At 41.7% G+C, this 12,686-nt stretch overlaps 1 protein-coding gene across 2 annotated transcripts; it reads left to right on the top strand.

Annotated features, from left to right (window-relative positions):
* The first annotated feature begins 256 nt into the window (after positions 1–256).
* On the top strand, positions 257–12,668 carry LOC307249522 (matrix remodeling-associated protein 8-like). Of its 2 annotated transcripts, none has more exons than XM_080026284.1 (12): positions 257–480; positions 1,416–1,442; positions 1,783–2,091; positions 2,791–2,892; positions 2,995–3,128; positions 3,532–3,711; positions 5,191–5,332; positions 8,616–8,774; positions 8,874–8,898; positions 9,617–9,693; positions 9,819–9,890; positions 9,987–12,668. In XM_080026284.1, exons 1-12 carry the CDS (start codon positions 429–431, stop codon positions 10,007–10,009), a joined length of 1,302 nt encoding a protein of 433 aa, XP_079882410.1. In that variant the 5' UTR covers positions 257–428; the 3' UTR covers positions 10,010–12,668. The 2 variants fall into 2 exon arrangements, with proteins under 2 accessions (XP_079882410.1, XP_079882409.1); XM_080026283.1 differs by having other exon boundaries at positions 9,614–9,693.
* The last annotated feature ends 18 nt before the right edge of the window (positions 12,669–12,686 follow it).

Below are 12,686 nucleotides of genomic sequence, written 5' to 3'. Positions count from 1 at the left end.
AATGGGTTATATAAAATAAATAATATTCTAAATAATATACTACATGCATAAAACAGGTATTCTCTCACTACTGGTCTATCTAAAACTTTACTTAACTTAACTGAATTTATTTTTTTAATCCCACAACCCTGACTTTATCCTCAAATCTCTCTCTTGAAATGTTGTACTGTTTCTATGTGAAAGTGGGAGTTTTGTGAGTAGAGGGGACGTACATGCATGCCGGCGGTTTCGGGTTACACTTTCCGGGTGGGATCAGTTCAGTTCGGTGCTGTTTTGGTTCTGCGTTGAAGCCCTAACGTGGCGCTATACCGGTTACTTCTTGAAGTCGGAAATCTGACCAAGTCAAATTCTGCTGCTGCGGATGGACAAACACAACCAGGTGTAGGCTACAGTCTTGACAAGCCTCCATACCACTGACTATTGTCAACATGAAGACCGAGAGGGAAAACATCATTTTCCAGGCGATCATCTTGGTCCACAGTAAGTAGCCGTTTGGGTTGTGTGCAGCATTGTTTTATACACATGTCAGGTGCGTGAAGAATATGCACACATAGCTACACATCATTATATGTGTATGTACGTATGTATGTAGGCCAATTTATGTACTGTATATATGTATGTAGGCTATGTATTAACTATTATTATTTTATTTATTTATTACTTTTGATTATTAGTATTTATTATTATTATTATTATTATTATTATTATTATTATTATTATTATTATTATTATTATTATTATTATTATTATTATTATTATTATTATTATTATTATTGTTATTATTACCAAGGAAAAGTTCTGCACAAGCAATTGGATAAATTAGATTTAAATATGTCATTTTCCCTTCAGTTCTATCCTAAACGTATCGTCCTTTTTTCTTTGTACAGGTTGAGCATAATATTTGAATACTGTGAAATGATTTATATTACAGAAAACAGTTTGTGACATGAAGAGACAAAAGTTGTTTTTCTAATGACTAATGTTTAAGCCAGGCCAGATGATTTCCTCCTGTCCACCTCATGCTTCACCACTCACACACAGACACATTCCTGTCAGATTACTCCTAACTGAGTCCAGAGCATCACGACATTGTAAGACACCCATTCACTTACTGTAACTGCACATTATGAATATACTATGTCACACAGCAGTATTTCCAATTTATGTTTTCAATTATCCCTTTGTCTAATTAACATTAACATGTGTTGTTAGTCTCATTTACCAACCCACTTACTAGTACTAAAATGGGCTTTACAGTAAAGAGTTATATTTGCTGAACCAACTTCAGCTGTAGTGTAATCTGAATATACACAGCCTTCCTTTCAACAGGAGTTAGACCCTCTAACATACAACATGCCTTTCAGGGTCTGTTTAAGTGATTATCCTGTTCACTTTTCATACTCTTTCTATTTCAGTCGCTCTGGCCAGCCTCTTCACTGCAGGTATGTTTCTCTTTGTGTGTGTGTGTGTGTGTGTTCTCGTGTTTGTGCATGTGTGTGTGTATGCATGCACGCGTGTGTATGTATGTATGTGTGTGTGCTTATGTGCTTGCATGTTTGTGTGTGTGTGTGTGTGTGTGTGTGTGTGTGTGTGTGTGTGTGTATGCGTTCGTGTTTGTGCATCTGTGTGTGTATGCATGCACGCGCGCGTGTATGTATGTGTGTGTGTGCTTATGTGCTTGCATGTTTGTGTGTGTGTGTGTGTGTGTTTGTGGGCACTGTTGTTATTAATATATATGCAGGGCTAACATTCAGGGCAGTAAACCCTCTAATGTCCTCGCAGTGTCTGGCCAGTCTGACAGCAGCAGTACCAGTGTGGTGGTGGCAGGCTATAACGTGAGCGCTCCGGCCGGCTCCAGGGTGGTGCTGCAGTGTGTGAGCGGCCGCATGGTGTGGACCAGGGACAGGGTGAGGGACAGACAGAGGGTGGTCCACTGGGACAGGTTCAGGGCCGAGCCAGACTTCGCCATGGAGAGAGTGCTGGACAGTTTCTCTGCGGGGGAACAGAGGATCTACAACTCCTACAACCTGGGCAGGGTCAGCCTCAGCAAGAAGGCCTTCAAGGATGGAAACTTCTCCCTGGTCATCAAAGGTTACACTCATATATTGTCTTTCGCTTTTCATCAAGTCTGTAGCTGTTGATACCGTGGTCTCTCATTGAGAATGTCTTCTGTCTTTACTTTGTCTGATTCATCACAGCTCTGCTTTGAGGTCATCTTCAGAACTGAGCTTCTTTAACGAGGGCCAAATTGCTTACACTTGTCCCGCTATTTTCAAACTATATTATAAGATTTAGGATCATTTTGTTTACCCCTCCAGCCAGCCATCAGTTGGGTTTCATCAATCAAATCAAAGTTAAAAAAATAAAAATAAAATAGTAAAACTTTGCTGGAGACATATCGTCCATCAGTGGCCGTAAAATTGTCATCGTTTGATTTATTTCTTTGTTTGATGAAGTTGTATAATTGACTGAGCAATACCATGATCATGAGAAGAAGAACAATGACAGAGCCTCCCCTAGGATTATTTTCAGCACATGTGGTAAACCAGATCTTAACGCATCCCAACTCATGTTAGATTTCCTACACAGTATAGAGCATGTCAAATGTGGGAAAAACTTTCTGTTTTGCAAACTGTAACATTCAGGCAACAAAAGTTTTGAGTAAAGAATTTAAAGGATCCCTTTCTCCATGTCTGTGCTTGCGTGTTGCATTTCTACCATGACATATTTTCCAACAGCTGAACTCAAACTCACATGTTGTTGTATTTGTTGTGTTTCTGCATGTGACAGACGTTACATTGAACGACAGAGGCCTGTACTCATGCAACCTCCACCATCTCTACTGCCACCTGTACGAGACCGTCAGAGTGCAGCTCAACGTCACTAAAATACGTATGTATGATCACACTGGCCCAAACATCAGCATTCCTCTTCTCAAAGCAGCTTAGAAGATGACTTGAATTTTGTTGTCTTTTTCACACAATCACCATGAAGGCCGCAAAGAACAGCGCTTCTGGGATGGTCATAAGGCAGTGTTCGTGGTGCTGCTGGGTAGTACCGTGGTGCTGCCTTGTGTCAACCGCCGCAACGTGTGGACAGACTGGAGCGACGAGGAGGACGACCAGCAGGTATAATAATTATAATATAATAATAATATAATAATAATAATATAATAATAAATATAATAATAATAATATAATAATATCTTTATTTATGTAGCACCTTTAAAAACAATGGTTTACAGAGTGCTTTGACATAAAATACATAGGAGCAAGTACAAATCAAATAAATACATACTAATCAAAAAACACATATACAATAAGATATTTACACATACTCATATATACACACATTAAACCAAACCAGATTAATAAGTGCTATGGTAAAAAGACATTGAGGAAAGAAAGGTATTTGGAGTGCATGAGCTTGTTTTGATTGTAGAAGCCATCCCAGTTCCAAGATTCACTTTTGATTCAAAGGGATTACATGATTTGGTCTGACGTTGGTCTGCCTACCTTGTGGGGTTTCTAGGTGGTCCACTGGGACCGCCAGTCCCAAGGAGTCGGTCACGACCGCGCTGACAGGCTGGTGGACCTGTACGCCTCTGGGGAGCAGCGCAGCTACGGACCGCTGTTCCTCCAGAGGAAGATGAACATCAGCAACCAAGCCTTCGCAGAGGGAGACTTTTCACTGGCCATATCTGATCTGCAGGTGTGTGTGTGTGTGTGTGTGTGTGTGTGTGTGTGTGTGTGTGTGTGTGTGTGTGTGTGTGAGAGAGAGAGAGAGAGAGAGAAAGAGAGAGAGAGAATGAACCCAACAGGATGACCTAATAGTTTACAAGATACATAAGGTAAAACTATACTGTTTTAGCAAGAGGAACACTTCCCACTGGGGTCATAACTCTACACGTGTGTGCCCACGCACTTTGGATAAAAGTCTTTACAAGCATGTTTTTGCTGAACACACAGAACTTCCCTGAGTAGATGCTCCTCTTTGTCATTGTTCTGTTGGGATAATCTGTTTTGCAGCCACGGTAAGTTGAGCAATCGCCACATCTTTTTTAAAAACAACGACAACACGGCCATAATAAACTAAACTAGATCCGTCCCAACCATGTGTTGTAATGGCAAGCAGAGAGAAAATTAACATTCATACTTTAGAAACCTCAGGGGTCCTGCGTTTTTATTGATTGAGCTCATAAATCAAGGTCAAATCCAGGCTCAGGAGGCTCCAGGGCTGAACCACCACACTGTGGAACAGGGCCAGTTTTCCAGTCAGCTACAGGCAACACTCAGCTCACTGGAACACTGATCAGAATTTAAATTAATCAGCTCAAAAATTCATCTGTTTTCCTCACAAGACAATGTTTTCTGCTATAGTATATCAGATTTTTAAAGGGTTTTAAAGTTATTTGTTCAAAAAAGTATTAGTTCTACACATGAGTAAACATGCTTATTATTTTATATGATTTTTCACAAATTAAAGATTGAATAGTAATTATTTGTTACTGAACAATACCAGCTTGTTTAACTCCATTACCCAGGGGACCCCAGCACTGTGTAGAACTTTTTCAGGCTGCTGGGTCGTGACGAGTAACATGAATATCAACATGTAATATGTTTAACAGCAGATTAAACATGTGTATTTTGCAGTGATTTAGCCACACTAGTGACATAGCTCTAGGAGTAGCAGTGCTGGTATGTTGGTCTGTCACTCTAGTCCATTTTATTCCCATATGGTTTGTGTTGTGTTTTGCAAAGATGTGCAGCCATTGCAAAGAGTACACAACTACTAAAACCTTATACAATATACTGTTTCTCTTCCTTTAGCACACACCCTTGAACACTTTATGTCCACATTTGTCTTTAAAAACACCCACCAAACTGTCAAAAATTGTCCGTTCAGCCAGACCACCTCTGAAAGGGTTGAGTATAAAAGAGTTAAATTACTGAAGTAAACAAATCTTTAACATGATCAGAACCCTTTGATAACGTCAATCCACTCTGTTACAACTGTTTTATCTGGAGTTGCATCAGCCGTAATGAACGTGTGTGTGTGTGTGTGTGTGTGTGTGTGTGTGTGCGTGTGCGTGCGTGCGTGCGTGTGTGTGCGTGCGTGTGTGTGTGTGTGTGTGCGTGCATGCGTGCGTGCATGCGTGCACACGATTGACTGTCTTTTTTCAACACACAGCCCACAGACCAGGGTATGTATTCTTGCCACCTCCACCATCATTACTGCGGTCTACATGAGAGGAGAGAGTTTCAGGTCACGGTGGGACCACCAGTGATCTCAACCAACCGGCCGGCCAAAGCACTGCCCAGTGAAGACAAGGGTAACACACACACACACACACACACACACACACACACACACACACACATGCAGTATATACAAATACATCCACACCGCTAAACCAAAACACGCATGACCTGCTCTTTGCTTAGCAGAGGTGATGTCTAACAACTTAATGGATTTGAAAGAAATAGAAAAAAAAATAATTTCCACACACACACACTCATACACATCTGTTCTTTCCTTCACTTTTCTCCCCTTTGCGCCTTCACCTCTTTTGTCCTTGTCCGTCATGGCTTTCTCGGCCTCGCACTCAAAGGGGAAAGCAACAGCAGAGGAGGAAGAGATGAGAGGGAGGGATGGAGGAAGGGGGGAGAGAAAAGAAAAAGCTTCCTTCAGTTTGTTACATGAAATATTTTTTTTCTTGCACCGTCAGCTCGTCTGAAACCACACACACCCTCCCCTCAGTGAGCAAGCCCTCCAACCCTCGCCCTCCACTCCTTTGGCCTTCTTCTCAACCCACCGCTCCCCTCTATCTCATCAGTATGGAACTACTCAAAGTACTTATTTGTGTATCCCTGTCTTTAGGACATGATCCACTTTTCGGTCCCCTCCATTTCTCCTCTGGCTGTGGCTTGTTGTGACATTTCTCAGTGCTTTGACGTGCCTGAGAGAACTCTTCCTCTGCGTGCGTATTAGAGAGAGAGGGAAGAAAGGAAAGAAGAAGAAGAAGGGAGGGGGGCAGACTGAATGGAGGACTTGCCTGTTAGCATGCCAGCTGCCTACCTCAAATTCCTGGAGAATGAGAGAGTATCTGGTGCGAGTGTGTTGGCCTTTCCAGCATAGGCAACTGAAGCAAAGCTGATAATGGCAGTTGCATCAATGTGGGAAAACCATTGAGAAGGGTTTAGAAATGAGAATTGCCTGTGGCCACGTCCATCTTTGTGTGTGTGTGTGTGTGTGTGTGTGTGTGTGTGTGTGTGTGTGTGTGTGTGTGTGTGTGTGTGTGTGTGTGCGTGTGTGTGTGTGTGTGTGTGTGTGTGTGTTCATGGGAAAAAGGTTGCTAAGTCCGCTCTCATGGCAAAGGAATCTTTCGGATACAGTCTTTGGACTGAAGACCAGCTCTGCCCCCACAAATAATCCCTCACTCCCTGAGCTGTAATAATACGGTAGGATTGCACCATGGAACTTTAAAAAACTTAACGGCTTTTATCTCCATTAAATGATTGGGACTTTTCTCTTCATCTGTGCTCGCAGACAGTACAGTATTCTGTCTCCCTTATCTTACACTGGTTTTGCCCTCTCTGACCGTCTGCCCTGCTGTTGACTTTGGCTCCCTGCTGACATTGCTGGAGGAGTTTCACCCTTTCTTCACCCCACCTTCCCTCGGTCCTGCCTTTATTTCCATTTATTTCCTCCTTTGATGATCCCCAGGTTTGTTATTATCTTTACGCCCCTGCCGCAGGCTCTTTACCAATCCCTTATTTTCACTTTGTTGTTGCCATTCCTTTATGAAGAAAGAGAACTCTTTTCAGGTGTAGTTTATGGACAAGAACAGGGAGTGAGCTTCATCTGTGCTGCAGCTGGCAACGCAGAGGGAATGCAGACTGGACTGGGATGTGGAGAGAGAGAGAGATTGAGGGTGATAGCCAAAAAGAGGTGGAAGAGGATTCTGTTGATGAAGAAGAGATGTATGTCACCCCTCCCTCCCTCCCTCCCTTCCTCCCTTCCTCCGTCTCTGATCAGCGATTTTTTTCCTCAGTGCAGTTGGGGCCAGCGGAGGACAGGGGACAGTCAGTCTAAACACAAATACACACATTCCTCACACGAGTCTGAGGATTTGTAATGTTAACAAACGTGTTGTTTTCATGTACACTGCAGCTTTGTGTGGGCACTGAAAGTTGTGTTTGTGTGTGTTTGGGATCGAGGTCTTCCATTTTTTTTTTATTGTTTGCCAGACAGGCCTCTGGAGAAAACATCTCACCGTCCCCTTCCTCTTCCCTTGGCTGTCCTCCCCTGTTCCACCCCGCTCTGTCCATTCCTTCGCTCTCCTCTTCCTCTCCCGACTCTGTTCTGTGTGTTTCAGTGCCAGGAAAAGTAAATCACGGCATGACTCTCTGTCTGGATCTCGTTTTGGCTCAAATACGCTGAGTCTGAGGTCCACAGCTGCTCCTCGCCTTGCATTTTTTTTTCTTTTCTTTTAATGATGCAAAATGAAACCAGGCCTTTCGCCCTCCCTCCACCCTCTGCTGCTCAACACTCCGCAGAACGGCACATATCACCCAATACCGACAGCCAGGCTATGTTATTTTCTCACTGCCACAGGAAATGTGTTTAGCATATTCTCACAACTGGGAAATGTCATCAAGAAAAAGTGAAATAAGAAAAAGGGAAGTGAAGTGAACAGAAAAGCAATATATATTGTAAGGTGTTGGCGCCTATGCGGCCCACAAATGCAGCAACAAAAACACTCGCACATGCAGCCACATGCACAGACGGAAAATGTTTTTCCTAGGGCTCGGATAGAGAGAGATTTCTCTGCCAATGAGCTCATACAGTATGTTAGTCTCCTAGCATGAGTTGTTGTCTGCCACTGTAAACACACAGAAAGCACTAACCACTTAAGTTCAGAAGTCCATTTTGTTAGCATGGTCAGTGTCCAAAACAAACTGGTAACAAAAATATTAATAAGGTTTGGAGAGACACAAAGTGACAGCAGGCTTTGGTGATTACATAACAGATAGACTCTATATTGCTTTATAGCTTTTTTGTGTGTGATGAGGCTGAAGGAAATGGCAAGTTTGGCAAGTATTTTGTTATGAATAGCTGCACAAACCTTTATGACAATCCAGCAAATAAGTGGTCAAGACACTTTACTCAAACCTTCAAATGTCATACTCATAATAAATTAGTCTGGACCAAAGTGGTAGACGGACTTGAGCAACATTGCATAGGCTTAGGCTATAGCTAAAAGTGTTATCAGGAATGTTAAAATTAGTTTGCAAGCTCTACAAATTACTATTTAAATTAACCTTAATGAGAGTAAGAATTCCAGATGACAATTGAAGGGGGAAAAAAGCATTGAAAGTCTACAAAGCCACATAAAGTGCCTGCAAAGAGATACAGAAAGTGAGAGCTGAAAATGGACTCACAACAGATGGCTTCTGTTTTTTTTCATGTGGTGTGTGTGTGTATCTGTATCTGTCAGATGTCAGGCCTGGTCTTGTTCTTTATGTTGATGACACATAGGCCTGTTTATGAGAGAAGAGATGAGGAGCAGAGGGGATTGAATGCTGACTGTTGTTGATCTCTGTTTTACTCAGACACCATTAAGGCTGAATCACCGCGAGTCATCAATGTTATTCTGCCGGACCAAAGGCACCACTTTCTCCTGCCACTGGGCTACGTGCTCACCTCCTTCCTGCTGCTGGCCTTCATCATCCTCATCATCATCCTCATCACCCGCAGAAGTAGAACCAAAGGTCTGACCTGCAAACACTTGTACCTCACTCTGGCTATTTACATTACAATCATGCTTCTGAATCTCATCATATTCTTGTGCTTTTTCTTTTCTACCCCAGAATTTTACCCACAGACATCCCTAAGGTGAGCGAGAAAATACTGTAAACACCCATACACACATACAATCGCATGCTCCCCTAAAGCTATAGTGCATACCTTTTTCATATAAATGAATGTCGATCACATTCAAGCTATTGCCATATGAGTTGACACAAAGTTGATTAAGCCTATCAGCTCCACAAAAATCTTTCGCTCAAGAAGCGCCCATGAAATGTTTCAGTTGTTGATTTTACTCCTACGTAAAAAATCTAGACGTACAGAAAAAGGTTTAAAATCCATTTGCGATCACCGAAGGCTCTACCTCTTGTAGATGTCGCGACAGTGTTTTTGTAATTACTCAGAGTTCCTCGTGGGGGCGACATGAGTTACGCACTATAGCTTTATTTTATTTAGTTATTTAGGGGCCATAGGTAGACACAGCCATGGGGCCCCTCCATGTCCCGTTTTCACCTGTTATGTAACAGTATGTGTAACTTATAAAATTCAACCCTATAATCCTGAGGCCGGGAAACTCAATAAATTAAACATGCTGATGCAATTTAAGTGTATGGACTTCTGGAAATACATAATTGATTAGCCAAAAAGTAGAGAAAACAACAACAACCAAAAAACTCTTATCCATACTTTACGAGGTGTTTTATGGGCCCCTTGGTGGCTTGGGGCCCAAGGCAATTACTAAAGCTAATAAGTCTGCCTCTGCTCACTCATTTATATCTCTTTCTCCTTGCGACGGGTCCAGCAGATGTCAAAGCAGCTCGGAAGAGTTCGAGATGGACGTCGCCGAAGTGAACACGTCCAGACGGGAGGAGACAAGATGTGGTGAGTGAGAGAGGGAGTCAATCACTGTGTGTGTGTGTGTGTGTGTGTGTGTGTGTGTGTGTGTGTGTGTGTGTGTGTGTGTGTGTGTGTGTGTGTATTTTTGACTTTCTTCTGTGTGTTTTTAGACTACAAGAACAACTTGCTGAAAGAGAAGGTCCATGTCAACGCTCAGCCCAAAGTCATTGATCTTGACAAAGGTAGGAAAAAAAAAACCTCACACATGCAATGAGTTATTAGGGTTAGGATTACTCATGTTCATCCTCCATTCTTAACCTCAATATGTCTTCTTGCAGAGATGCAGAAATTTTCGAAGTGAGGAAAAAATGAAAAGTGAAACTGGAGCCACTGGCTGGTCCAGAGGCTGTGTTCCAAACTGAAACCCGTACACTATGCCTCCTGTACTGGCAGGGACAGTCCTGTTTCGACATAGGGACAGCGAAATTAGTATGTATTTCATTGTACTTGATCAAACTAGAATGGTGCGTCTTGCACAGCACAATGGCACCACCCACAGGGGAGACTAAACCAAGTCTTAACTTTTAAATGAAGGAGGCATGTGTACAGAAGTTGACTCAAATGAGTTCATCTGAATTGCCAATTATTTTAGCTTTGCTCAAGTAAAAAAAGAAGAAGATGTTTTTCCAGTATTTGTGTTCTTCTTTGTTTTACTCACATACTGTATCAATCTTGGCTTAACTGACTAGACTAAAGGACCTCACTGAAGCGCTGCCATCAGTGTGTACTGCTTGGTGTAAGCTATGATTAACTGAACTGTATGCTAACTGACCAATGAAGCAGTGTATGTAAAAATGGTGTATTGATGCTCAGACGCAGGCATTATTTTCAGAATGTTCCTTTTTTATTATTTTTATGCAATGTTTGATTCTCATGTATTACTGAATTTGATTATTTCAAATGGTCTGTTTATGCAGGTACAGTCCCCTCCAATAGTATTGGAACGATGAGGCCAATTCCTTTATTTTTGCTGTAGACTGGAAGCATTTGGGTTTGACACCAAACGATGAATAGGAGACAATGGGTCAACATTTCAGCGTTCATTTCCAGGTATTAACATCTGGATCCGATACACAACTTAGAACATAGCATTTTTTGAAAAGGAACGCCAAATTTTTAGGCAAGCAAAAGTATTGGAACAGATAGACTTTAAATAAATTAAAGAGAATAAACTTAATATTTTGTCGCAGATACTTTGCTTGCAATAACCGCATCAAGCCTGTGACCCATTGACATCACCAAACTTTTGCATTCTTCGTTTGTGATGCTTTTCCATGCTTTCACCGCAGCCTCATTCACTTGCTGTTTGTTTTGGGGGGTTACTCCCTTCGGTCTCCTTTTTAGCAGGTAACATGCATGCTCTATAGGGTTTAAGTCTGGAGATTGACTTAGCCAGTCTAAAACCTTCCACTTCTTGCTCCTGATGAACTCCTTTGTTGTTTTTGCAGTTGTTTTGGATCATTGTCTTGCTGCATGATGAAGGATCTTCCAATCAGTTTGGTTGCATATTTCTTTAAATTGGCAGACAAAATGGTCCTGTAGACTTCTGAGTTCATTTTGCTGTTGCCTTCATGTGTTACTGTGTTGTTGTCAAGATGCACCTTTACCAAAGTGATGGAAAGGCTAAAGTTTGGAGAAAGAAAGGATCTGCTCATGATCCCAAACATACAAGCTCATCTGTAAAACACGGTGGAGGCAATGTCATGGCTTGGGCTTGCATGGCTTCTTCTGGGACGGGCTCATTAATCTTCATTGATGATGTAACACATGATGGCAACAGCCTACAGAAACATTTTGTCTGCCAATTTAAGGAAAGATGCAACCAAACTGATTGGAAGATCCTCCATCATGCAGCAAGATAACGACCCAAAACACAACAAAGGAGTTAATCAGGGGCAAGAAGTGGAAGGTTATAGACTGGCCAAGTCAATCTCCAGACTTAAACCCTATAGAGCATGCATTTTACCTGCCAAAGAGGAGACTTAAGAGAGTAACCCCCTAACACAAACAACAACTGAAAGAGGCTGCAGTGAAAGCCTGGAAAAGCATCACAAAAGAAGAATGCAAAAGTTTGGTGATGTCAATGGGTCACAGGCTTGATGCGGTTATTGCAAGCAAAGGATTTGCGACAAAATATTAAGTTTTATTCACTTTAATTCATTTAAAGTCTATCTGTTCCAATACTTTTGCTCACCTAAAAATGTGGTGTTACTTTACAAAAAATGCTATCTTCTAAGTTGTGTATCGGATCCAGATGTTAATACCTGGAAATTAAAGCTGAAATGTTGATCTATTGTCTCATATTCATCTTTTGGTGTCAAACCCAAATGTTTCCAGTCTACAGCAAAAATAAAGGAATTGGCCTCACCGTTCCAATACTATTGGAGGGGACTGTACATTGTCTCTGTACGTAAATATGTTTACTGAATTTGGACGGTAGAAATGGTACTAGGCATTTTTTTTCAACAGACATTTTGACTTGACTCAGCAAGAAAACACAGGGGTGTTACTAATAACGTTAGTAATGGCCCTGTTATTGTTATATGCCCCAGTTAGCCATGACAGGCTGACTTCAAGCCACCATGCACAATACCAGCAGCCTGACTCTGAGGCAGCCGTACTATGTGTTTTTTACCTTGACATGACAAAATGTCTTTAGTGCTAAAGGCCTATTATGACTGTGGTTCCCAAACCATTTTTCAATACTATTTTTGATATATGGTAAAATAATAATATGGTGTCCATTCAGTGGGAATTGAACAGTGTTTTCTTCTTGCATGACTAGTGTGAAGTTCACTTCAAGCTCATGCCTTAACACCCATCTGTTGGGACTAATGCTTTTTTCAGTTACATTATGTGCCGTTTTTTCTATGGCAGTGCTCATTCATGCTTCACATTCGGGGGAACTACCTACTATAGTGCTGTACTGTACTGCTTATCCAATAAAGGTTTACTGAAAAAAATGCAAGTAAAATGTT

The sequence above is a fragment of the Ammodytes marinus genome (assembly GCF_949987685.1).
Source record: "Ammodytes marinus genome assembly, chromosome: 4".
NCBI classification, from domain to species: domain Eukaryota; kingdom Metazoa; phylum Chordata; class Actinopteri; order Uranoscopiformes; family Ammodytidae; genus Ammodytes; species Ammodytes marinus.
Note: the sequence above shows the minus strand (reverse complement) of the source record. Positions and strands in the feature narration are given on the sequence as shown.

Excerpts from the sequence above, each read along its gene's own strand:
- LOC307249522 (XM_080026283.1), top strand. The coding sequence starts at position 429 with ATGAAGACCGAGAGGGAAAACATCATTTTCCAGGCGATCATCTTGGTC. Across the intron at positions 1,443-1,782 it reads GGCCAGCCTCTTCACTGCAG|TGTCTGGCCAGTCTGACAGC; the intron begins GTATGTTTCTCT and ends ATGTCCTCGCAG. Across the intron at positions 9,694-9,818 it reads ACGGGAGGAGACAAGATGTG|ACTACAAGAACAACTTGCTG; the intron begins GTGAGTGAGAGA and ends GTGTGTTTTTAG.